The sequence below is a fragment of the Sciurus carolinensis genome, chromosome 12 (genome assembly GCF_902686445.1).
Source record: "Sciurus carolinensis chromosome 12, mSciCar1.2, whole genome shotgun sequence".
In the NCBI taxonomy this organism is placed as follows: Eukaryota; Metazoa; Chordata; class Mammalia; order Rodentia; family Sciuridae; genus Sciurus; species Sciurus carolinensis.
In genome coordinates, this window is record NC_062224.1 from 103384381 (window position 1) to 103411153 (window position 26773).

Below are 26773 nucleotides of genomic sequence, written 5' to 3' on the forward strand. Positions count from 1 at the left end.
CATGCCCTTGCTGCGTAAGTCCTTCTACATCTCCCTCACCCCCATCCTAAATAAGCCCTCTTGTCCACAAGGACACTTTGCCCCACGTATTGAAGAGGTTCCTGATTTCTGGCTGCTGACCTAACATTTTGCAAGGCACAAGGCTACTGAGGTGGCATCCACTGTGCAGCTTCAGCCAGGGAGGCAGGTGATGGGCTTCCTAGGGGCTAGAGTCCTATCAGAGGAGCAGGAGTCAGGCCCTGCGCGGGCCCAGGGTCACCTCCCCGGCTGTTCCCGAGGGCCTTGGCCAGCAAGCTAAGAAGCAGGTGTGACGTAGGTATGTGAGAGCTGACATGGGAGCAGGGATAGGTCTAGCAGGGATAGGGGTCTGGGAAAATGGATCTGAGAATAAAGCAGGTTTCAGCCAAATCAAGAGAATGTTCTGCTCCATCATGGGACCAAGTTCCTGTTTTTAATATTCCTGTCCTACCCCTGGTTTTGTTCTGATGCTAGTCTTATCCCTAGATTCACAGCTGATTTTTAGAACTTTCCACTGAGAGACATCCAACTTTGTCCTCACTGTGCACTGACCCGTCCCACACTCCTCTCTTCATTAAAATTCCCTTGCACTAAAGTACTAATCTTAGTTGTATTTCCATTTTAGGAAAGGGACTGGGTTTAATGGCTTTGTGCCAAGAAAACGTGTGTGTGTGTGTGTGTGTGTGTGTGTGTGTACACGATTACACATATATATAGATTATATATAATAAATGTATTTATTTGCAAATATTTATAAATAAGTATACATATATAAGAAGGGATATATATGCTTATTTATTTAAATAATAAATATAATATTTTATAAAATATATACTTTATACTTATTTATAAATATATACTTACTTAAGTATATGCTTAAATAAGTACATACACTTATTTATATTTAAATGAACATTAATAATATATTTTAAATAGTGTGATATATTACAATGCTATTTATTATGTATAATTTTAAATAAGTATATGAATAATACATGATTATATGATATATAGATTAATAAATATACAGAATAATCTATATAGATTAATCTATATAGATATATATAGATTAATTAATCCCTCACAATCACACCTTCAAAAGATAACTCTGTTGACACTTTTATCTTTATTTCTAAGTTTTTTCCTATGCTTTTATACAATTACATGTAACTGTAACAAGATAGCTATATATAAATATGTATCATATTAAAACTATGCCACTAATACAATTTTAAATTTTTTCCTCACTTAACTCTTTAAATTAAGTGGTTTTCAAATGGTAGGGTTTAATGGAGATAGTAGGGGCAGGGAGCCTCTTAAACAGCAGTGAAGCAGGTCACTGCCTCCAGGTGCCACCATGTGGACTGTGGCAGCCATGCCCAGAAGCATCATGGGAGCCAGTGCTGGGAAGCAGTAATGGATGGCTATTCCCTTGCTAGTACTGGAAGCCAGAGATAACACATACTTTTCCCTGAGTCCTCCTGCTTCTCTAAGGACCAAGTTCAGGAGCTATCCACTGTCCAGCAAACACCCTGTGCCCTGTGAGTCTGACAGCTGGCTCTTCAGGCCCTGCTTTCTCTTCACAAGTCTAAGTTGCCAGAGGGTGAGGATGAGTGCTTACCTCCACTCCCAGGAGAGCTTTTGTACACAGGTTTAGGAGCACTTCTTCGATCTTTGAGCGACTTTCCTGTGTACTGCAAGTAAGAGCGGGCAGCCTTCCAAATACAAAACCTGTGGGCAGAAGGGCCTTGGGTCACAGGGAGAAAACCACCAGCTGGGGGCCAGAATGAAGAGGCAAGCGGAACCTGAGTGGGACCAGTCCTCATGGGAGTGTGGGGTGTCCAACAGAGAAGAGCAGAGCGCCCGGCCTCCAGTGTTATTCTCAGAGACCCTTCTGCTGAGGTCTCCTCTGTCCAGACCTGACTTCAGCAAGGGCCTGGCCTGGGCAGCACACTGGGACTTTCTTCTGGAACCACCAGTGAATGGAGTTGCTAAAGAATCAACCGTGCTGGGGCGAGGTTAACTCTTAGGGCGCTTGCTTGAGTGTCTGACTATAAAATCTTCATTTAGCCCCAGCTGGTGCAGCCGGAATGTCCGACTGTGCTCCATCTGCCCCTTCCTGAGGTCCCGGCTCTCCTACCTTATTCTCATCAGGCCTTTCTCTGGCACAGACTGTGGCTCCTCAGGCTCCTGAATCACTGTGACCTGAGAACTGTTGCTCCCTAGCACCCCTGAGCATTCACCATGGTTTCCTCCCCGGGCCCTTCCCTCCACCCTACCCCCAGCTAGTCCTTGGGTTGGACCCCTTGGCCAGTCGTGGCTAAGCTGGATCTATTCTCTTTGCTCCCTTGGCTGGGCAGTCCTGCCTGCGGCGGTCCTCGCCACTCTTGAGGGGCAGCTCTGCTATCCAGTTGCTTTGTCCCATTCCACCTGCCACTCGGTGTTCCTCCCCACCAACCTTCCAACATGCTACAGGTACATTACTTATGCTGGAAAGAGACCAAGAGAACTGGTTTCTAATCCTGGTTTTACCACTTACCAAGTGGTCCTGGGCAAGTCCCTTAACTATGCTGTGCCTCAGTTTTCTCGTCTGTAAAACAGGAGTAATAATGCTTTGCCCCACCCACCTCACAGCGCTGTTAACAGCTTCTTCGAGATAATATACGTGAACACAGTTTGCACAACATGAATCTCTTTGTAAGTGTATAAAGCAAGTAAAGAACCAACTGCGAGAGGATTAAGGATTAAAAACCTCCTGAAGCAACTGTAATCTTCCTTAAGACGGAGTGGGGAGTTGAGTACTGAGTTGAGCCAGGAGAAGCATTCTTCAGAAGTTTCTAATCCCCAAAAAGGATGAGTTTCTATTGAGTCCTGATTAGGAGAACACTAAAATTAGGTGCCATCAGATAGCAATTGGTATTTGAAAGGTTAATTAAATACCAATATGGATTATGATTTTTATATTTCTATAAATCTGTTTTAAATAATTTATTATTTTAGGGATTTTAAAATAAAGGTTGGTGATTGGTAGGCAGATTTTACAATTTTATTTTACTAACGTCGCATTTGGGAAGGAAGGAAGGGAAACTAAGGAGACAGAGTCAAATAATGATCCCCATTAGCCTCGTCTGGGGAAATAGCACAGTTGTCATTGCCACACACTGTGTGGAAGACATGAACGGGGACTGTGGCAGAACACAGGAGACTTGGGAGGACTGAGGCCCGTCTGCCAGTGCACACCTTGGGGCAGGTTAGGAGTCAGTGGCCACGGGTCGCCTTTGGTCTGTGGATATTTTGTTCGTTTTCATGTTTTGACCTTTGTAGGCTCCTCGCCATGTTTTTGTTTTGAGTTAGTTGCCACATTTGCCACTTTAACCTTGGAAGAGATGTCATAAAATTGAATTTCTACTTCCTCTTGAAAATGGAAATATTTAGCAGATTATCTGTGGTAACAATTGGGACACAGCAATAAAATGCTTCTGTCTGGCTCCCTGCACGAGGCTCCCAAGCACAAGCAGCTGTGTTCGTCCGCTTTGACACCATTTCTCCCCACGGAGCTACGGTCCTCTTCGCCCTTGGGTGAGAAGCACAGGCCTGAGGAAAGCTCACACTCTTACTCTGAGCACACACAGGAAGAGGAGAGCAGAGGACTAGCGTTCTGTTCCCAGGCTCACCCTGCCTTCCATCCTCCAATTCAGTGTTCAATGTGCAGCAAGGGACAAAGTACAGCAAGCAGGAGAAGAAGAACCATCCTGTTACCCACAAACCGGAAACCAAGCCCCAGAGGCCCAGAGGGAGACAACGGTCTGTCCAGAAAGCTAAGTGTGTTTTCCTGACTTGGCAGTTGCCAGGTAAAGGGAGATGGTTACCTTTTCCAGAAGTACATAATGACGGGGAAGACGGACATGACAGCCCCGTGGAAGGTGGTCCGATCTAGGTGGCCCTCTGTAACGGCAGCAAGGATGGCTTCCTTCTGGGACTCAGAGATATTCACCTACCCACAGAATGGGAGCCTGTCACCAACAGAGCTTCCAGGAAAGGCAGGCCATCTCTCCAAGACCCCAGGACCCTCAAGACCACCCCTTTCCAGAAAGCAGAGCTTTCTGTGGGCTTGCTTCATAGGACATTGAGTTGGTCCAAGACTTAGGACCTGCCTGGCAATTAGCTTTCAGGGTCATTATGGGGAAAATGCTTCTTGGTGAATGGCAGAGGAGAGTGGGATCCCTCCTTACCCTCAGCCTTGGAGGGATGTCGGAATTCAGGAAGAGCCTTTGGATAATGTTAATCTTGGCCCGCAGCAGCTGTATATCATTCTCAGTGTATGTCCGGTTGACCTGCAGCATGTAAGCCGAACTCACCAAATCATTAAATCTAAAAGAGACATGAAGCAAGAAATCACAAGGGGAAGACGAGAGCAGTGACCGTGGCGGGCGCCAGACCCATTCCTGGCTTATAAAAGGCAGGGTCAATTCTGGGCCAGGTTGTGACTTCATTCAATCTTAAGGCACTCATTGACAAGTATTAACTGAGCACAGAGGACATGCTAAGTACTCTTTCAAATGCATTTTTGTTTTTTTAAAGGAGATTTGAGGAGATTACTGCTTGGTAGGGCCAAATCACTACACTTCTTACACCAAACCACTCTATGCTGGGAGGTTTGAAGGATGGAAAGCCAGGGGAGGAAGGAGAGGAGGAGAGATGGGAAACTTACTTCTCCATTTCAGATAAGAAATATAAATCATTAATTGCAAAGTTGACGGTGATGACCCTGTGGCCATATATACGGCGCTTCATAAGGATCATATCTCCATTTTCCAGGTCTGCACTCCGGATATTTGTGGACAATGAGATTGGACGTAACGATGTATGGGGTGACGTGGAGAAATCTGGGGGAGGGATGAAGTAATTATAATCTGGTTTGATGAAGTCACTCTTAAGTCTGGAGTTTTCAGCCTGGGTATAACTACAGTGAAGAAAGAAGCTGTGGACCCACCTTTGAGCCTGTTGAAATAGTCACTCCCTCCCACTGGGCGACAGCCTGTTACTTAGACTTGAAGGGCTCCTGAAAAATTCATCTGCTCAGATGATGTGACAAGGCTCAACTGAGCACCAAATGATATTTTCAAGGAACTTGTCTAGGTGAAATAGAATCGCAAGTGTAGTTATGCTAAATCTTAAGGTTTCTGCAGAGACTGTGAAAACTGAACATGCAGACTTGACCTTCTGCTTATCAAGGAAGCAATTTGGAGTAAATGGGGAAAGAACATAAAGGAAAAGGCAAAACAAAAAAGTGTATTAAAGAAACTGAGGGTAGAGAGCTAGAGTAGAAAAGAGGTAAGAATAAATAAAGGAGAGCATAGAAGTTTCTAGAATATTTGGATTGTTTCAGAAAGTTCTCAACTAGGATATGTCCAAAGAAATCCACGCACAGGGATTCATGTCTGAGAAGAGGCTGGATCCGACAAGCAGACCCTGGTTAGTTGCCCGGCTGGGGTTAAGAAAACTGTCTAGCCCATCTCTAGAGTCCACGCTCCTTTCTACAAATCCTTTATTCTGTGGTCCTTCGGGCATGACTGATGTGGGTGTGGTGCTCCCTGTGGTACAAGCAGGATTCCTTTTGGACATGTGGGATGGGAAGGTGACCGCAGCACCCAGCGCTTGTTCTGTCCCAGGTTCTATGCTGGGTCCTAAAGGCTACTGCTGCACCGGATAAGGCCCCTGCTCCCTGATCTATTTATTATCTTACAATCTCTGCATTTTCCCAGCCACTATCATCATCTTTCAGTTACTGTAAAAATCCCCGAATGTTCTCAGGGTCCAGCCTAGGTAAGGAGACCGAGGTGCACAGGACACAGGCCTGAAGGACACACCCTCACTCAAGGTGGTACGAGGGCAGAGTTGGCCCTTGTGTGACCCTGACAGTCACAGCCTTCTTAACTTCTATATGCCTTATATGGCCACTGGCCTCACCCTGGTCCTTGCCCTGGCTGTTCTTCCTCTGTTTTGCTGCCTTGCAGTGCATTCTTTACATTATAGTCAGTGCAAACATTCTAAAACATGAATTGATAAACAGTCTGGAATTTTCTTATAAAGTTAACACACAGTTAACACATGACCCAGCAATTCTGCCCCTAGGTATTCACCTAAGAGAAATGACATATCTACACAAAGACTTCTGCTTCAATATTCACAGCAGCTTTGTTCACAGTAGCCCCAGAGTGGACACAACCCAAATATCTATCCATTGGTGAATGGATAAACAAGTTTTGGTATGGTCCAGCGGAATACTACTCAGCAACCAAAAGGAATGAACTCCTGAGACATACGATAGCACAGAGGACTCTCAACAGCCTTATGCTGTGTGAAAGGAGCTAGCTTGATTCCATTTATACTAAATTCTAGAAAAGGCTAAACTATAGTGAGAGAAAGCAGATCAGTGGTTGCCAGGCCAGGCTGTGGGAGTAGAAAGGGGAGGATGCTGACTAACGAGGGGCTTGAAGCGATTCTTTGTGGTGACAGAAACATTCAACAACGTGATTGCAGGAGTAGCTGCATTCACCAACACTCACCCCCTTGCACACCAACGCTCACCCCCATTCACAACCGGTGAATTTTGCAATATGCAAATTACGGTTTAAAGAGTGACTTTTGAAAGTCATCTAAAATTAAATGGGAAGAAAAGAAAAAGAAAAAAAGCAGCCCACATGCATAATTCTTGAGAGTTTTCGTTCAAAAGGGAAATGAACAAATGTGCCAGATAACTGGAGGGGAATATATACCAGGGAGAAATTCTTATTAATTTTTAGTTGAGAGGTACTGGGCCATTATTGGTGCTAATTCAGAAACAACCACAAAGCAAAATAAAAACAAACAAACAAACAAAACCCCTAAACTCATGCAGGAGAACCAGCAAAACTGGCTCAATTAGTGGCCTTGGGAAGATTCGAGTGGAGCTTGCTCACTTCCTCCCTGTGACAAGAGAGAGCATTGAGTTCAGGGTTGCCGAGCAGGCAACGTGGTGGAAGAAAGCTCTAGAAGGTCTCTTCCGGTTGCTTCTGTTTTCTCAGGTAAAACAAAAAGCACAAACTGGCCTAAGAAAATCAGTAATAGGAATGGAGCAGAGGTTCCAATGGGAACGGAACTTGTATTAGTCAGGATACTCTAGGAAAGGTATGGAGACACGTATACATTTTAAAAGGCAAACAAACACTATGTTCAAGACAGCGGTTCCATCTGTGGTGGGTGAAGGGGAGCATGGAGTGCCATCTGAGTTACCCACTTTTCTATTTCTCTAGAAAAATGGACAAAGGACACAAAAAATCCAAAAAAGAATACAAATGACTAATAAATAAAAAGGCTTAACTACTGGAGAAATATAAATCGAAATGGTACATTATTTTTCTTTTACGAGCTGGCAGTTTTTAAAAAACATTTACTACTCCATGTTGGTGAGAATTTGAGGAATCGGACACTAGATGATGCTGTTGGTGAGAGTATACATTCATACGATGGTTTTAGAGCACCAAAATTAAGCCATGTTTAACCCTTTACCCAGTACTAACATTTTAAGGGATTTATTTCAGAAAAACACACACAGTTTCACTTTCTCTCTCTCTTGTAATTTTAAGTGCATGATAGAACAACTCAAAAGTCCTCAAGAGAAACAATTCATCTCTGCCAAACTCTTGAGTCTCATCTTGGGGACTTTCCAAATTGCACTGCTCTAGTTCAGCTGGTCTGATGCAGTTCCTGATTTGCCCACCCTCTTTCTTATTCTAGGGTCTTGAGTAGGTTGACCTAGCAACCCTTGCTTCCATTGCTTCCCTTCTACCCAATCTGCCTAGCTTGCTCATTCTGAAAACTCAGATTTATGCTGTTTTCTGGGAGGAATCTTCCCTGAGCATTCCCTCACTGTTAATTAGGGTCTCCCTATAACTCTCACTGGGATCATGCATCAAAATTATGTAATAATAGTAATAGTCTGGTTAGCCTTTTAAAGCACATGCTATTGCCAGTAGTTCTAAGATGTTTTAAATGTACTACCTCAATTCATCTTCACAACAATAATTATTCCTCTCCTATGGATTGGGAAACTGAGGCACAAAGTCACTTTCCCACGTAATTGAAACCAGGCAATGCAGCTCTAACAGCTGCGGCTCATACTTTCTATTTGAAAACTCCAGGTGCCTTAAGGGCAGATCCCTTGCTGCATGTTCACCCCTGCATCCCCAGCACCTGGAGTGTGTGTCAGAGTGGAGTCTCAGAAAGCATGATGAGTGAAGGAACTGATGAATGAAGCACTTAAATAAATTCATACAGTGGACACTTTATGACAGTCCAAACAAGACAGACGTATGTATACTGACATAAAATGACATCCAAGGTATGATGTTAAGCAAAATGAGCAACTTATAAACAGAGAGCACATGCATTTTGGGGGAAAAATATATATTAAGACATATATAAAAAATAACCAGGAAGTACTGATTTGCAAAGCAGTAACAATGTTATCTCTTGAAGGATTTTCACTTCTATCCTATATATTCCAGTAATGTTTATAACCTCTTTATTAATATTATGTATTAATTTCACGAGCAGAAAAGTTTAAAAAAGACTTTTGAAAGACCAAATTAAGCAGCAACAGGAAATCATTTTATAAACTGTGAGACCTCACAGAACCTTAGATTACTCATCCTCCAAAGTTGCCAGTTCCCTGAGCAGAGGTCACTGTCCAGGCAGGCCTGGGTGAGACTTAATACTCAGAACCTGGGGCTCTTGCTAGACCCCAGGCTGACAGAGGCATGACACAAAACAATAAGCACAAAGTTTCTGATAAGAAGCTGAACTATGGACATCCCTGTCCAAACAGAGAAGTAACTTACTTTCTTTGGTATTGTACATTTCCAAGTGAAGATAGTCTATAAATTCCTGGAGCTTACTGGGACTTAAAATAAATTTGCGGTATTTGCAAAAGCTCTTGATAAAGCTGATCATTTTCAGCCACCCTTTTTTCTGGGAAAAGAGAGAGGAATGTTGCATTCATTAGCAGAGTTGTTCACTGAGAATCTTCTGTGTGCCAGAAACTTAACATTCATTACATCTAATCCAACATTCCTACAAAGGAATAATTTTTAGTTCCAATTTCACGTAAGGAAACTCAAGTCAAGGAACTTATTTAACCTGCCCCAAATTAAGCAGCTGGTGGGTGGGAGTCCAGCTTCCACTAGGTGTAGCTGGGGCTGTTGCCCACTCTCCTACCAGTCTTTCAACAGTGACTGGAGAGACCACTGGGTGAGGGGGCATGAATCTCAATACAGGAGGAAACACAGGACATAGAGGGCAGCTTACAAGAAAGGCATGATGGTTCAGGCAGATTTTGAAATGCCGAAAAAACAAGGAAATGAACAAAACCATTGCCAAGCCTTTAAAAATGAAAAATATGATTGTATGCACCCACTAATATCCCCCCACTCACACCCAAAAAACTGCACCCATAAATTTTAAGTTTCTTCACGTCTCTGTCTGTCTGTCTGTCCCTCTTTTTGGTGGCCCACACAGGGAGTGAATCTTCCATCTCTTTTTAATAGGTACCTAGTCATCATTCTCCAGTTCATTAACCCCTAGGTAAATGGATATTTATAGCCAGAAAGAATCTCATTGATCAATAACTAGCTCAATTGTCTCATTCTACAGAGAGGGGACTGTCGCGACCAGCGCAACCAAACTCTCGGGTCCAGTGAGGGGCAAAGGGGGATTGGAAAATAAAGATTCACAGACACAGATCTTGAAGACTAAGCTGGAATCAGGTGGAGCCTGCTCTCTGATGGAGACGCAGGTCTAAAGGGTTACACCAGCAATCTTTATTTATATACGTCTCATTATCAGGTTAAAGACTAAGCAACCATTATTCTTTGTATTCAGGAAAGTTACAGAAACTAGGATATCTATGTAGCTTTTCCACAGTTGCAATCCACAGTTGCAGAGTGCAATGTTAGCAGCTCTGTGTAGCTCTCAAGAAAGTCCATGGTTTAAAGTTACTGTAGGGCTTGCAGGAACTGGAGAAGGGAGTCGGTGAAACATTGTGGTTGTCTAGCATATGAATTCCTTTCTTCCCGGGAGCTGTGTGCCTGAGATCAAGGTTAGAACTGACAGGGCTCTTGCACAGCCTCCTCATGCAGGGCATTGCCACAGCAGCTAGGCATCCTGTGCCCTTGCACAGAAACATTCCCAGGAACCAGGCATGTCACAGCCATGAGGGCATCAGAGACCCCTGATCTGAGTACCTGCTCTCCCATCCTTTGTCACCACTCTCAACAGGGGACCTCAGTGTAAGCCTGACTTTAGACAGCCATAGTGAGGTATGAAAAACACAGGATTTGGGATTAGAAGCTTTGAGTCTGGAGCCTAGCTTCTCCCTAATTATGTCATTTAGTTCAATTTCCTTGACCTGTACCCAAATATCACCATGCATAAGATAGAAACATAGCCTTCAGTGTAATGATGAAGATTAGTGGTTACAAAGGAAAACCCTAACACAGAGCTTGGCACAAAGTAGGTGTTAGAACATGTTGGTTTCCTTTTATCTTAACTAAGAGCAACCGGAAGACCTGAAATGAAAGCCAAGTGTCCCGGTTCTGAGAACGGTATTCTTTTGAACATCCTAGGTAGTTGTTCACAGTGCCCCGACACAGAGTCGATCCAGATGGAAGAAAGGGAGAAGAGAAAGGAGAGAGCAGCACATTTTCATCTCTGGAGTTTTGGATCAATGAGCTTAGGCACTATTTTCAGAGATATCTTAAACAGCTGGGCTCAAATTTTTATGATTCTAACCAACTATAAAACACATTGAACAAGTAATTATTTAAGGGGCCTGTGTCTTTTTTCAAGCCATATGAAGAGATTTTCCCGAGTAACATTCTGGCCTCTTTTTCCCTTTTTTTCTTCCTGCTGGGAGAGAGAAGTGAGCGAGACAGCTGTGTGCGAGAGAAGGAACCGGGCATGCGCTGCTCTCAGCCCCTGGCATGTGCCTCTGGGATTTGCTCCTCTATTGAACTCTTGTTTCAGGCCCCCCCTTGTCATACAGTTTGGGGCTCACCCTGGTCAGTGGAGGCTTAACTTGTCCTCCTATGCCAGCGACTAAATGTGGAAATCAGTCTAACTGGGGTGCATAGAGGATGGTAAAACCACCTGGCTACAGGGCCAACCACGTCCTCCAAACCGCTTTTCAGCAGTGAAAGACTGACAGTGTGATCCTGTGTGTCCACCTCTTGCGCTTGTCATTCAGCTGGTTCTAATCACAGGTAGAGAAGGAGGGACTTTAAGTTTCCAGTGTAACCATTTCTCTGAGCCTCAGATTCCTCCTTTTCAAAGTGGGGATTTAAAAACCTCCCCCCAGGGGTCACTCTTTGGGGCAGTGGCAATCATGTACAGCTGACCATGCCTAGGCAGGGGCTTTCTGGTCTCCAATGTCTGCTTTTCACTCTCATCTCACTGACCTGGGAATCCTGCAGGTAATCTGTTATCTTTGAGGGCTTCTTAGGCAGAGGTGGTACATCAGGTTCCACCTCCGGAGGATGAAATGGGAACATATCTTGGTAATCTTTAAACCTGCCAGAAGGAAGACCAAGAATATCAAATAAGGCAAAACCCTGGGACAGAGAAATGAACGATTGAGGCGAACCTAGCTCAGCTTTTGGAGGGAGTGCGGTGGGAAACGGGGAATGGCGAATCACTCAGAAATACTCTTCTCGCCATTTCAATCCTCTGCAAATGCCAGTCTACCTTTACGGTCAATACTGGAGCTCTTTAAGGCAAAGGAGCAGAAACTCTGCATGTGTCTGTGTCTGTGTCTGTGTCTGTGTCTGTGTCTGTATGTGTGTGTGTGTGTGTGTGTGTGTGTGTGCGCGCGCGCGCACGCGCGGGCAGCTATGCGCACAGGTAGAGGGTTCAGACAAGCTTGGCTTTTTCTTTGCTCCCGGGTCTGGGGCAATGAGCTGTGAGAGGGGATTGTGAGACCCTTGATTCACATGGCTTTGAAAAGCCAATGAGTGGTTGCGGAAAGAATCCTTGCCTTCGCACTCACCACTTTTCTTCCAGAGATCTCATGACGTGGCTCTGGGCCATTAACAACGTGCTTGCCGTGACATTACGCATAAGGGGGATTTCTTTGATGAGAGGGACATCACACTGCAACATTTCTTCTAAAAAATTGCAAGAAAGAGAAAAGGGGGCGTCACCCTCGTGCCCCCCCCCCCCCCCCCCCCGTCCTGAGGCAGGGGGTGCTTTCATGGCAGAGGCTCCCAGTCCCCTCTCTCAGTCTGGTTTGACTCTGAGCCTTCCACAAGGTGAAAATCTAACAAATCTATTGGGAATGGGATATGCGAGTGTATTTGTGGATAAAACAACTGTCCTGGTTTCGTTCCATTCATATTTCAAAGATGAGTGCTTAAGGGAAGACAATTTTTTTAATTTAAACTTTTTCCCATATTTTGGGAAAATAAATGTTTAAAGGACTCATTTCTGCAGCTGGTGGGAATTTTCAGTTTCGGGGCACTGCATAAAAGTGAAGGACTAAAGTTAAATTGGCAGATGGGGAATCCAGGATTAGCAAAAGGTTGGGTAATGGCAGTTGGTGCTCCGGGGGCCAGAGACTGCTCTGGGCTCAAGGGTGGACCAGGAACGTGATCTGCGTACTCCTCTTTCTCTTCTGGTTCATTCAAAACCATGTATAGAACTCAATATCCTGAGGCTCCACAAAAAAAGTATTTCTTACGAATAAAGACTTTACCCTCTTTTTCTATTTTCCTATTTATGCCCTAAACTTGGTTAACTAAAAGCAAAATGCCCACAAATCCCATTTCTGTTCATCTGTGCTTAAATGGGAAGCTCTGCTTTCATTATTTTTCTGTGGATTTGATTACCTCCAGGATGGAACTGTTCTCACCCCAGAGTCAGTATTTTATTTGCAGCCAGTGCTTCTGGCCAAGGTGAATTTACATGGGTCAGGTTTACCCTCCTGTCTTAGGCAAGACAACAGGACAAAATCTGTGGAAGATTTTCAGCCAGGGAGTTCTCTCTGATTGGACTGGAACAACTGTCTTTTCAGTTCACACCAGCTGGGTGGGGGGTGGGGGAATGGGGGGGTGGCAGGGGTAACACTCCAGCTTTGCATATGGCTAGCCTTGTCTTCACATCGAACTCGAGCCTAGTTGATTTGATGATCAGGTGACTTGGTTCTGAACTCAAGTTCTACTAAGCTGGTTCTATAAGCTGGTTAACTTTTCATCTTCATTTAGAAAATGCAGTGAATTACTCCTGCCTCATAGGGATTAAATAAAATTCTGCTTTTAGGATTAAATAAGACCAAATGAGAGGATATACGTGAAAGTATTTTACACTTGGCTTCTTTTTTTATTTTTAGAGACTGCATTTTGATTCATTGTACACAAATGGGGTACATCATTTGGTTTTTATGGTTGTGCACGATGTAGATTCATACCATTCGAGTAATCATACATGTACATGATGTCTGTCTCATTCCACCATCTTTCATACCCCCCTCCCTCTCATTACCCTCTACGTAATCTAAAGTTCCTCCATTCTTCTCTCACCCCCACCCCCTCCACCCTCATTATATATCATCATCCACTTATCAGGGAAAACATTCCACCTTTGGTTTTTTGGGATTGTCTTACTTCACACTACAGAACACTAAAGAAAGAAATTGAAGAAAACCTTAGAAGATGGAAAGATCTCCCTTGTTTTTGGATAGGCAGGATTAATATTGTCAAAATGGCCATACTACCAAAGGCGCTATACAGATTCACTGCAATTCCAATTAAAATCCCAATGACATTCCTCATAGAAATAGAGAAAGCAATCATGAACTTCATCTGGAAGAATAAGAGACCTCGAATAGCCAAAACGATCCTTGGCTTCTTTTACTAGTATTACAACTTTGATTTAATATTGTTCTCTCACTGTCCCTCTTGGTCTTTGTCTCAATTCTGCCCCCCTGTGGCCACTGCTCTGTTAGGCTCTCTCAGGGACTTATGTGAGACAGGTTATTTCTCTGGACACTAAAGGGAGAAGAAAACAGGATCAGGAGAAAAAGACACATACCAGGAGGCAGTTTGCCGTGGAAGAAAGTCTTGATTATATTTTCCAGTGTAGACTTGTATGTCTTTTCACTGGATTTCATATTCATCTTCTGTACCGCTATCAGGAATTGCAATGGGCCTTCCGCGTTGTGTTCTCTGAGGAACTCCTTGAAGAGCTCCAAGTGCTGTGAACTTAAGAGGACTTCTGCCAAGTTCCTGGAAAACAAGAGAGCCTGGCTTGTGGACAGGAAGGGATGACGGCCCTGGGTTCTGCTCCTATTAGGGACAGGAGGGCATCTCTTGGGCTGCAGAGCCTTCAGCCACGTGTGAAGAGCATGGCTGAAGAATTGTATAACTGATTCCTTGGAGATGAACTTGAATTTTCATCTGCCCTTCCTAAACCTGGTCCAATGGTTTGACAACCAGGTCGAAGAGGAGGGGAGGTATTTTAAAGAGTGGTAACTTCTTTTTAAGGAAACTCTTTTCACATTATGGATTCAAAGCTACTCCCAATTGGCACGGTCATTTCTGTTACCCGGAGCGTAACTGATCAGCAGTTATTGGTCCATTATTTCAAAATTTCCTACCTGATTCCTTCTTTCACTGCTCTTTAAATACAAGTGACTTTAATGTTTCATTTGCAGTCCTCTTTCTTTTTGCCTTATGGTTTTTCTTTCCTTTTCTGGGTAACCTTTGGGTTTCAATTTTCATGGATGTGGTGAAGCTATATTCCCAGTTCTCAGAAGCTCCACTTCCACATTGAAATCGTCCACTGAACCTCATCTTTATATCACAGCTATTATTTAAGCCTCTCTATATGCAAATATATATTGATCAATTAATTTGTTTTATGTACCTATTTTATTATGTGTGATATCAGTTACAGGTTTTTGATAGATGCCCTTTTTCAGAATGAGATAGTTATTTTCTATTCTAATTTTATTTAGATTTTCATCATGATGAGGTGGTGAATATTGTAAAAGGTTTTTTCTGTAGCCATGGAGATAGTCAACTTAGTATTATCCCTTAATTTTTAAATATGGCATATTATTTTAATTGGTTTTTGGATGTTATACCAACCTTCCATTCCTTGGCTATATTATGCTGCATAATCCTTTTTTTAATATGTTAGTAGGTTTGGTTTGCTAATACTTTATTGAGGATTTTTATACTAAATTCAAAGGGCTATTACTTCATGGTTTTATTTTTTTATGATGTCTTTGTATGGTTTTGGAATCCAGAAAAAACTGGCTTCATAGAATAAGCAGGCACATATTATTTATTCCTCTATTTCCTCAAAGAATTCTTGGAATATTGGTATTATTTATCTTTTAAATACTTCATAGACTTTTTCAGTGATGTCATCTATGTCTGGGCTTTGTTATGTAAGAAAATTTTAAATTACTAAAAACACCATTTGATACAGTTCAAAGAAGGAGACTCAATTTTGTATCAGTACTTATTCTGATTTTTCAATTGTTTGTTGTTATAGGTTTATTCATGTTTTTTACTTCTCCCTGAGTCAAATTTAATAATTCAGGCATTTCTAGAATATTATCTATTGTATCCATGTTGTTTAATGAGTCCCTTGCATTTCCTTATAATCTTGATGATTTCTGTAGAGTCTTTAACACCACTGAAAGTCTTCAAATACTGTCTTTTTATTACTAAGTTTATTTTGTGTCATTTCTTCAGCATGTAGGTAGGGTTTAACCTTACCCACAAAATACTCCTATTTCCTTGCAACTAAATTTATACATGCAGTCCAGGGTCTCTTCCAATAGTTTTTTTTTTTTTTTTTTTTTTTGGGTGCTGGGGATCGAACCCAGGGCTTTGTGCTTACAAGGCAAGCACTCTACCGACTGAGCTATCTCCCCAGCCCCGCAATAGTTTTAAATTGTCCTAATCTAGACTCAAAATTTCTTTCTCTTTCTGCTATACCCCTAGAATAATTAGTCAATATTTTATGAAAACATTTTAAGATGAGCCTTGTATTTTACTTAGTTATATATTCAATTAGGGGCAAGGGCTATGTCTTATTTTTGTTTATTAGCACTCAGAGTGTCTGGGACATAGTATATGATTAATAGCTGTTTATTACATTGAAAGAGGATGAGGGACAAGGCTTAAGAAGATCACAACTATAGCATCCCTGATCTATTCTGTTGTGATCCTAACTGAAGTCATAAATCTGGACTACTTCTGCGATAGTCATATTCAACTAAGTTGGAAAATTGGCATTTATGTAGACTTGGTAGAGAACAGAGGAGGTGGACAGATTGGTTGAGGCTGACTCTCAGATTGGTTCAAAAGGGAAATGCAAACTGAACTAGAAAAGGAATAAATGATTGAGCTTCAGGGGAAGAGGATCTATTTCATGAGAAGGAAAGGCATTCCAGAGCGTTTGAGAGAGAAACTTACCACCTCCAATGAATGTTATCAATAATTGAAAGCATTCCTGTGGGAGGTCTTTTTTCTATGAAAATATTCTATCAGAGATTGACCACCAAATTCAAATGTACTACTATATTCTCATAATCTAGAAGATGACCTTTCAGGTATTTAGCCATCAATAGAAAATAACTAAGTACAAAAATGAATGAATGCATGAATGGTATGAACTAGGAGAAAACTATAGTCAAATTATAGTCAGAAAGGAAGATAACATATCTAAAGCATGAAAAGTACTAAAAATAGTACATGGTACATTTTGGTTTATACTTTAGGGATGTAGGGTTTCAGAGGGGAGGAAAGTCCTAGCAACCTTGAAACTTGGAGAACTTTTCATGTGTAGGTGTCACTTGCTCTAAGAGGAATGAAAGGTGGGTGGGAAGCTCTGAAAGAAAAGACCACAGATTCTTTGCCTAGCATAGTCTGACTCTCTTATTGATTAGAAAGTGGGGAGACATGAAGTAGAGAACCAGTTAGGAAGTTACCACAGTAGTACATAATCCAGAAATAAACACAAATGGGTAAGGATACATGTACCAAGAATGCTTATTAGAGTACTATTTATAGTGGTACAAAATTAAAGACAGTGGAAATGTCCATGTTATGGTTTAGATCTGAAATGTCTCCCAGGAAAACTCATGTGTTAGGCAATGAGCAATGTTCAGAGGTAAAAAGACTGGGTTATCCATGTTGGACTAGAATGGAGAGAACCTTATCAGTGGATTAATAAATTTGAAAGATTAATAATTTGAATGGACTACTGGGTGGTAACTATACACAGATGGGTTGTGTCTGTAGGAAGTGGATCACTGGGAGCTTGTGGCTGGGGACAATATCTTATCCCTGGCTCCCCCACCTCTCTCTTTGCTTCCTAGTCACCATGAACTGAGCAACTTTCTGCTGCCACAAACTTCCACCATAATACTTTTGCCTTCGAGCTGACCAACCATGGATTGAACCTCTAAAACCAATAAGCCAAATAAATCTTTCCTCTTCTAAGTGGTTTCTGTCAGGTATTTTGATCATAGTGGTAAGAAGCTAACAACAATCCATAAAAAGAGAATAGTTAAATCACACAACGTTCATACTATGGAAGTAGATCTATACATAGTGACATAAAATGATGTTCATGATAGTTTAAGTTAAAAATTTTATTGCATGATATATATCACATGGTGCCAATTTTAGGAAATAAACAATAATTTAAAATGCAAAGTGTGTTTGTTCATACACGTATGATACATGGGAAAAGGTCTGTAAACCTACATACAAAAGGAAAAATTGTGCCTGGAGATATTGCTATAACCAGATCCTACATCTTACCTGGGTCTCACTGAGGGCTTCCTTAAACCAGCTCTTTTGAGGAAGGATAGTTTCCTTTGTGGGGGTGCAACCCCCTTTGGTTCCTTGACAATTTGCACCTTAAAATCTAAGAAAAATTACAAAGTTGGGTAAAATTACATGATAAGGAATTAAAGACTCCCTCTGAAATTAAGGGAATCCCTCTAAAATTAAGGACGACTTCCTTAGACTGAAAATAAAAGAATCTCCAAATTGTTTTTAACTTCTGACTTCCTCACACAGAGAATAGGGAGGTTACCCAAGTGACATTTGCCAAAAGCATTTAAAGGCACAAGTACTGCCCATAGTAATTTGGGCCTAGGAACAATAATTGGGACAGAATTAGATCAAAAGTTGGAGCCAAAAAAGATGAGGGTCAAAGTTGGATCAAAAAGTTGAGGCTCGGAAAGGAGATGAATAAGATAATAAAGGTTGTTAAAATCCTTATACAACCAGAGATTCCAGAAGCCCATAAACATGTCCAGAACAGGATGCATGCCAAGAAAAGGCATTAGAAGACCCCAAACTTCTGGAAATGTTTTGGAATAATAATAATACAAACTGCTGCTTATGATTGAGAAAGTAATATGATCCAGACAGTGTTAAAAACTGTTTGAAAGATCTCTTGGAAGCATCTTGGGAAGATTAAGAGCAGCCATTACTGAGCTCATTGGAAGAGGAGCAATGAGCTCAGTGAGGTCAAGAAACTCAATGACATCTTTAGAAGTAAGTGATAAACTAAGGACCTCAGTTCTACCAAACCCCCAAGACCATGTTCTTATCTGTCAGCTGAGTAGAAGTGCTATAGAAAATGGTAAGATGCTTAGCACTCAGACTGGAAAGAAGTTGGAGAATTGAGATCACTCATGTTTGACAAGAATGGAGAGAACCTGATATCCCCATGTCCTGTTCTTGGACAGGTAAGTTTGTGCATTTGTGCATCTATTTTGGATGTGAATTTGACAATAAACATCCAAATCATATTGCATATACACAAAAGAAGACCCCAAACCTCCATCTTGCTGAATTTTAGGTTCCAGGCAAGAACTGTCAGTGGTCTGGTTAAATGTGAAATGTTGAAAGAGTAACCCAACATGGAACCAATTTGAAAAGACCAGTCAATTTTTTTCCCCCTTTTTTGGCTCCTGGAATTTAAGGAAACTATCAAAATACTACTTGAAAACAAGCTAAGAGAACGTAGATTTTAGCCTCATCATACAATGAAGGATACAGACTTTATAAAAGACATTGAGAAAAGTCACCAAACAAGTAAATACTACCACCCACAAAAGCAGTAACAAAACTCTGGGGAAAGCATGGAGAATCTGATTTCCAGAGATGCCACATCATAATGTTAAAAACAACAAATCTTCAACAACAACAAAACAACAATAACAACAACAAAAGGAAAACTTTGAGCATACAAATAAGAAAATGTGACTCACTCATGTTGCTCAAAGGAACTTAGTAGTCATAAGTGCAGATATTAAAGAGAAGGTGCCACATCGACTTTAGGAACTAGATAGGCTTACATTTTCAGGAACTAGATAAAGAAAGCAAAGGTAAACTCAAAGCTAGTGGAAGAAAGGAAATAATTAGAGAAAAGAAATTTGAAAGTGAATGTGTTCAAATGAAAAGTTTGATAATTGCAACTGTTACTAGTTTCATAGGCTTTAATTCTAGTATGCATTAAATATCGGGTGAAATTGCACTTGATGAATTTTTTTGAAGAAAAGTAATTTACTCTGTCAAGAAATTAAGAAAATAGGCTTTGTGTATGGTTAAATGATAAATCTTATGTTTACAAAATACTGTAATTTTCAGGGAATCACTGTATTAGGAATGTTTAATGACATATAAATAAAAGTCATTTTTAAACCTGAAAAAAAAATGGAGAAAAGAGTGGAGATGAAAAAAAAAAAAAGAGATAATAGGAAAGCAGTAGAAGCAACATAATGAACAGTTTTTTTTTTCTTTAAAAATTCAACAAAATTTACAGACATTCAGTAGGCTTATCAAGATGAAAGACTCTAATTACTAAAATCATAAATAAAAGTAAAGACATTACCAACTTTACAGAAGTAAAAAAGATTATAAAAGAGTACTATAAACAATTGTATGCCAACAAATTAGATAATCTAGCTAAATGGACAAATTTCAAGAAATGCATCAACTACAAAAACTGACCCAAGAAGAAATAAAAATTTGAAATGCTCTATAATAAGAGATTGACTCAGTAATCAGAAAGACAAGCCTAAGACCTGATGACTTCATTGGGGAATTCTACATAAGATTTAAAAAGAATAATTAACAACAATCCTTCTTAAATTCTTCCAAATTACTGAAGCAGAGGTGATACTTCCTAACTCATCCTGGGAAAATGGCAGAGACCGGCTCCACTCTTTAAAAAAACTGAGAGATCCAAGATGGTAAGCTAGAGGGAGGCTGCATTTCTTGTCTCTTTGTAACTTAGGTTTCAAGCAGAGGATATCTGTTTCTCTGTGAGGCAGTCTTCGCTGCTTATTGATCCCCTGCTGTTTACCCCATTTGTCCACTATGGTCACCTGCAGTCTGCCAGCATATTGACTACTTTTTGAGTGCAGATTGCTCACTGACCAGCACCTATTATCCACCATTTGCCTGTTTGCCTGCCTCTTGCCTACCCATCACCTCCTTTCACCTACTCATCACCCACTGCCCAAGGTCCCCCTGCTGATCATCCACTGGTAGCCAGCAGACTGACTGTAGACTGCCAGTAGATCACCAACTGCCTGCTATTGCCTGGAAGTCCATTGTCACAGTACCCACAAGTTTGGTTACACATGGCTGCCGCCATTTTGAGACAATAGCCAGGACCTGAAGGACCCTGGGCCGGACTGACTGCACCCCATCTCCAGGACCCCTGCCCAACCAAACACATCCCACCTTCAGGACCCCTGGCTGACCACACCCATGCCCCAAGCTGCAGCTCCCATTTCCCAACACATTTGGAAGTCAGTGTGGTCATCTTGGATTATCCTGGAAGTGGAAGCTCCCATCTTTAGGAGGGGCAAATCCCATCCTGAGATGCCTGCTGGAGACTGGAAGTTCATTGTCAGGAACCTCTCATGCATCAGGCTACTGAAGACTGGGAGGTTTGAATACTATATGACTATTATAGTGTAGGTTTTTTTTTTTCTTTTTCTTTCTCCTTCTTGAAAATTTTTAAGTTTTTATTTCTTTACTTTTCTTGCTCTATTTTCTTTTGTTTACTTGTTTCCTTAGAGTCTAGTTCTCCCTTTTCTCATGCTAACAACCAACTTACTTTTGATTACACTTTCACTCCTTTCTATGATCTAGAACTTCTATATATTCTTTTTTTATCCCTTTAACAGTTACATCCTACTCCCCTCCCCATCTTCTTTGTTCTCCATTAGAAACTGAGACCTTATTGAAAATCTATTTGTTATACTGTAGATAATAATTGAATTCATTCTCTCCATTTATTATGACAATATTGTTAAAGTCTTCATAAGGGCTATTTGGTTTAGGGCTGCATATTGTCTGTACTGGGCACTGCTAATATTGATCTCCCCCTTAAAGAAGAGGTTTTGGAAACCTATAGAGTCATTATAAGCCTATAGGGGGAAACTGCAATACCCCAGATCTGCACTGCTAGAGGGGAAGGTACATAAACAACATGAAAGAACAAGGAAAGAAAATGTTCCAAACAAACCTAGATTCTATATTAATAGAATACAGTGACAGCATGGTAGAAGAAATGCCAGAAAATGAGTTCAGAATATACATGATTAAAATGATTCATGAAGCAAAGGATGAGATAAAAGAGCAAATGCAGGCAATGAATGATCACGTCAATAAACAGCTGAAAGAGCAACTGCAGGAAGCAAAAGGTCATTTCAACAAAGAGATAGAGATTCTCAAAAAGACCCAAACAAAAATCCTGGAAATGAAGGTAACAATAAACCAAATAAAAAAACTCAATGGAAAGCATAATCAACATGCTAGATCACTTGGAAGACAGAACCTCAAACAATGAAGACAAAATATTTAATCTTGAAAATAAAGTTGATGAAACAGAGAAGATGGTAAAAAATCATGAACAAAATCTCCAAGAACTATGGAACATCATGAAAAGAGCAAATTTAAGAATTATCAGGATTGAGGAAGGCATAGAAATATAAACCAAAGGAATGAACAACCTATTCAATGAAATAATATCAGAAAATTTCCCAAACCTGAAGAATGAAATGGAAAATCAAATATAAGAGGCTTACAGAATACCAAATGCACAAAATTATAATGATCCACACCAAGGCACATTATAATGGAAATGCCTAACATGGAAAAATAAAGATGATTTTGAAGGCTGCACGAGAAAAGCATCAGATTACGTATAGGGGGAAACCAATTAGTATATCAGCAGATTTCTCAGCCCAGACCCTAAAAGATAGAAGGATCTGGAGCAACATATTTCAAGCTCTGAAAGAACATGGTTGCCAACCAAGAATCCTATACCCAGCAAAACCAACCTTCAGATTTGAAGATGAAATAAAATCCTTCCATGATAAACAAAAGTTAAAAGAATTTACAAAGAGCCTGCACTACAGAGCAAAATATTCTATGAGGAGGAATGAAAAACAATAATGTAGGTCAGCAAATGGAGGAACTACCTTAAAGGAAAAACCAATCAAAGAGAAAGCAAGTCAAGTTAAAAACCAAAAATAAGCCCAAATGACTGGGAATACAAATCATAACTCAATAATAACCATGAATGTTAATGACCTAAACACATCAATGAAAAGACATAGACTGGCAGAATGGATTAAAAAGAAAGATCCAAAAATATGCTGCCTGCAAGAGACTCAGAAAATGACATCCACAGACTAAAGGGGAAAGGATGGGAAAAAACCTACTATGCACACGGACTCAGTAAAAAAGTGGAGGTTTCCATCCTTGTATCAGATAAAGTGGACTTCAAGCCAAAGTTAATCAGAAGGGATAAAGAAGGACATTTCATACTGCTTAAGGGAACCATAAATCAGGAAGACATAATGATAGTAAATATTTATGCCCCAAATGATGGTGCATACATGTACAGCAAACAAATCCTTCTCAATTCCAGGAATCAAATAGACCACAACACAATAATTCTGGGTGACTTTAACACACCACTGTCACCACTGGATAGATATTCTAAACAAAAACTAAACAAAGAAACTGATCTCAATAACACAATCAATAACTCAGACTTAATAGACATATAGAGAATATTCCGTCCATCAGTGAGTGAATACACTTTCTTCTCAGGAGCACATGGATCCTTTTCTAAAATAGATCATATGTTATGCCACAAAGCAGCCCTTAGTAAATGCAAAAAAGTAGAAAGACTATCTTGTGTTCTATCAGATCATAATGGAAATTAAAAATCAATGACAAAATAAAAAACAAATTACTCCAACATCTGGAGACTAACTAATATACAATTGAATGAAGCATGGATAACAGAAAACATCAGGGAGGAGATAAAAAAAAATTCTTAGAGGTAAATGAGAATGATGATACAACATATCAAAATCTATGAAAGCAGTACTAAGAGGAAAATTCATTGCATGGAGTGCATTCAAGAAAAGAATAAAAAGTCAACAACTAAATGACCTAATATTACATCTCAAAGTCCTAGAAAAAGAAGAACAGAACAACACCAAAAGTAGTAGAAGACAGGAAATAATTAAAATCAGAGCTGAAATCAATGAAATTGAAACAAAAGAAACAATGCAAAAAATTGACAAAACAAAAAATTGGTTTTTTGAAAAAGTAAACAAAATAGATAAACCCTTAGCCACACTAACAAAGAGGAGAGAAAAAAACTCAAATTAATAAAATTTGTGATGAAAAAGGAAATATCATGACAGACACCACTGAAATACATAACATAATGAGAAGCTACTTTGAAATCTATACTCCAACAAAACAGAAAATATCAAAGACATTGACAAATTTCTAGAGACATGTGATCCTCCCAAACTGAACAAAGAGGACATACACAATTTAAACAGATCAATTTCAAGCAATGAAATAGAACAAGCCATCAAAAGCCTACCAACCAAGAGAAGCCCAGGACCAGATGGATTTTCAGCCAAGTTCTACAAGACCTTCAAAGACGAACTCATTCCAATACTCCTCAAAGTATTATAGGAAATAGAAAAGGATGGATCCCTTCCAAACTCATTCTATGAAGCTATTATCACACTGATACCAAAACCAGACAAAGACACATCAAGGAAAGAAAATTTTAGGCTGGTATCTCTGACAACTATCAATGCAAAAATCTTTAACAAAATTCTGGCAAATTGCATACAAAAACATTTAAAGAAGATAGTGCACCACAATCATGTGGGGTTCATCCTGGGGGATGCAAGTTTGGTTCAATATCCAGAAATCAATAAATGTAATTCATCACATCAATAGGCTTAAGGTTAAGAATCATATGATTATTTCAATAGAAGCAGAGAAAGTGTTCAACAAAATACAACACCCCTTCATGCTCAAAACACTAGAAAAATAGGGATAGTAGGAACATAAGTCAACATTATAAAGGCTATTTATGCTAAGCCCACGGCCAATATCATTCTTAATGGAGAAAAACTGAAAGCATTCCCTTTAAAAACTGGAACAAGACAGGGATGCCCTCTTTCACCACTTCTATTCAACATCATCCTTGAAATACTAGCCAGAGCAATTAGACAGACCAAAGAAATTAAAGGGATATGAATAGGAAAAGAAGGAGTCAAACTGTCATTATTTGTGGATGACATGATTCTATACTTAGAGGATCCAAAAAACTCCACTAGAAAACTTCTAGAACTAATAAATGAATTCAACAAAACAGCAGGATATAAAATCAACATGCATTAATCCAAAGCATTTTTATTCATAAGTGATGAAACATCTGAAAGGGATGTTTATTGATTGGGTTATTCACAATAACCTAAAAAAAATAAAATAAAATACTTGGGAATCAATCTAATTAAAGAAGTGGAAGATCTCCACAATGAAAACTACAGAATATTAAAGAAAGAAATTGAAGAAGACTTTAGAAGATGGAAAGATCTCCCATGTTCTTGGATAGGCAGAATCAATATTATCAAAATGTCCATACTTTCAAAGGTGCTTTACAGATTTAATGCAATTCCAATTAAAATTCCAATGACATTTCTCATAGAAATAGAAAAAGCAATCATGAAATTCATCTAGAAGAACAAAAGACCCAGAATAGCCAAAGCAATCCTGGGCAGGAAGAATGATGCAGGAGGTATCACAATACCAGACCTTCAGCTATACTACAGAGCAATAGTAACAAAAACGGCATGGTATTGGAACCAAAATAGACAGGTAGACTAATGGTACAGAATAGAAGACACAAAGACATACCCACACAAGTACAGTTATCTAATACTAGACAAAGGTGCCAAAAACTTACAATGGAGAAAAGATAACCTGTTCAACAAATGGTGCTGAGAAAACTGGAAATCCATATACAGTAAAATGAAATTAAACCCCTATCTCTCACCCTGTACAAAACTCAACTCAAAATGGATCAAGGATCTAGGAATTAGACCTGAGACCCTTCACTAAATAGAAGAAAGTGTAGGCCCGAATCTCCATCACGTTGGCTTAGGACCAGACTTCCTTAACTAGACCCCCATAGCACAAGAAATAAAAACAAGAATCAATAAATGGGATAGATTCAAACTAAAAATCTTTTTCTCAGCAAAGGAAAAAATTAATAATGTGAAAAGAGATCCTACAGAGTGGGAGAAAATCTTTTCCACACACACTTCAGACTCCAAAAGTTTATAAAGTTTATATCTCCAAAGTTTATAAAGAACTTAAAAAACTTTACACCAAAAATATATAGAACCCAATCAATAAATGGGCTAAGGAAATGGGCAAATACTTCACAGAAGAAGATATACAGGTGATATATACAAATATATGAAAAAGTGCTCATCATCTCCAGTAATTAGAGAAATGCAAATTAAAACCATCCTAAGATTTCATCTAACTCCAATTAGAATGGTTATTATCAAGAACACAAGCAATAATAAGTGTTGGTGTGAATGTGTGGAAAAAGGCACACTCATACATTGCTGGTGGAGTTGCAAATTGATGCAGTCACTTTGGAAAACAGTATGGGCATTCCTCAGAAAACTTGAAATGGACCCATCATTTGACCCAGCTATCCCACTCCTTGACCTATACCCAAAGGACTTAAAATCAGCATAGTACAGTGATGCAGCAACATCAATGTTCACAGCAGCTCAATTCACAATAGCTAGATTGTGGAACCAACCGAGATGTCCTTCAATTGATGAATGGATAAGGAAATTGTGGTATATATACACACAGTGGAATATTACTCAGTCATTGAGAAGAATAAAATTATGGCATTTGCTGGTAAATGGATGAAGTTGGAGAATATCATGCTAAGTGAAATAGGCCATGCCCAAAAAACCAAATGCTGAATGTTTTCTCTGATAAGTGGATGACGATACATAAAAAGAGGGGAAGGTGGGGGGGGGAGATAAGAATGAAGGAACTTTGGATGGTGTAGAGGAAAATGGGGTGGAAGGGGGTGTGGGAAGAAAAGATAGTAAAATGAGACAGTATTACCCTATGTATATGTATGATTACATGAATGGTGTGAATCTACATTGTGTACAACCATAGGAAAGAAAAGTTGTACCCCTTTGTGTATAAGGAATCAAAATTCAGTGTGTAAAAATAAAAAAAAAGTTAAATAAAAATTAAAAAAAATAAATGAAATGATGACTTTATAGTCTAAACAATTAAGTTCTGAA

The 26773-nt window shown here is 39.9% G+C and overlaps 1 protein-coding gene across 1 annotated transcript in view; it reads right to left on the bottom strand.

Annotated features, from left to right (window-relative positions):
• The window catches only part of Rgsl1 (regulator of G protein signaling like 1), a 68896-nt gene that overhangs the window by 3831 nt on the left and 38292 nt on the right, over window positions 1–26773 (bottom strand). The window contains exons 12-20 of the mRNA XM_047519985.1: window positions 17892–17997; window positions 14140–14333; window positions 12101–12218; window positions 11514–11625; window positions 8901–9030; window positions 4730–4904; window positions 4251–4389; window positions 3888–4012; window positions 1640–1749 (exon numbers count right to left, since the gene is read on the bottom strand). Coding sequence (XP_047375941.1) covers window positions 1640–1749; window positions 3888–4012; window positions 4251–4389; window positions 4730–4904; window positions 8901–9030; window positions 11514–11625; window positions 12101–12218; window positions 14140–14333; window positions 17892–17997 — 1209 coding nt within the window. The remainder of the gene's footprint in view (window positions 1–1639; window positions 1750–3887; window positions 4013–4250; window positions 4390–4729; window positions 4905–8900; window positions 9031–11513; window positions 11626–12100; window positions 12219–14139; window positions 14334–17891; window positions 17998–26773) is intronic.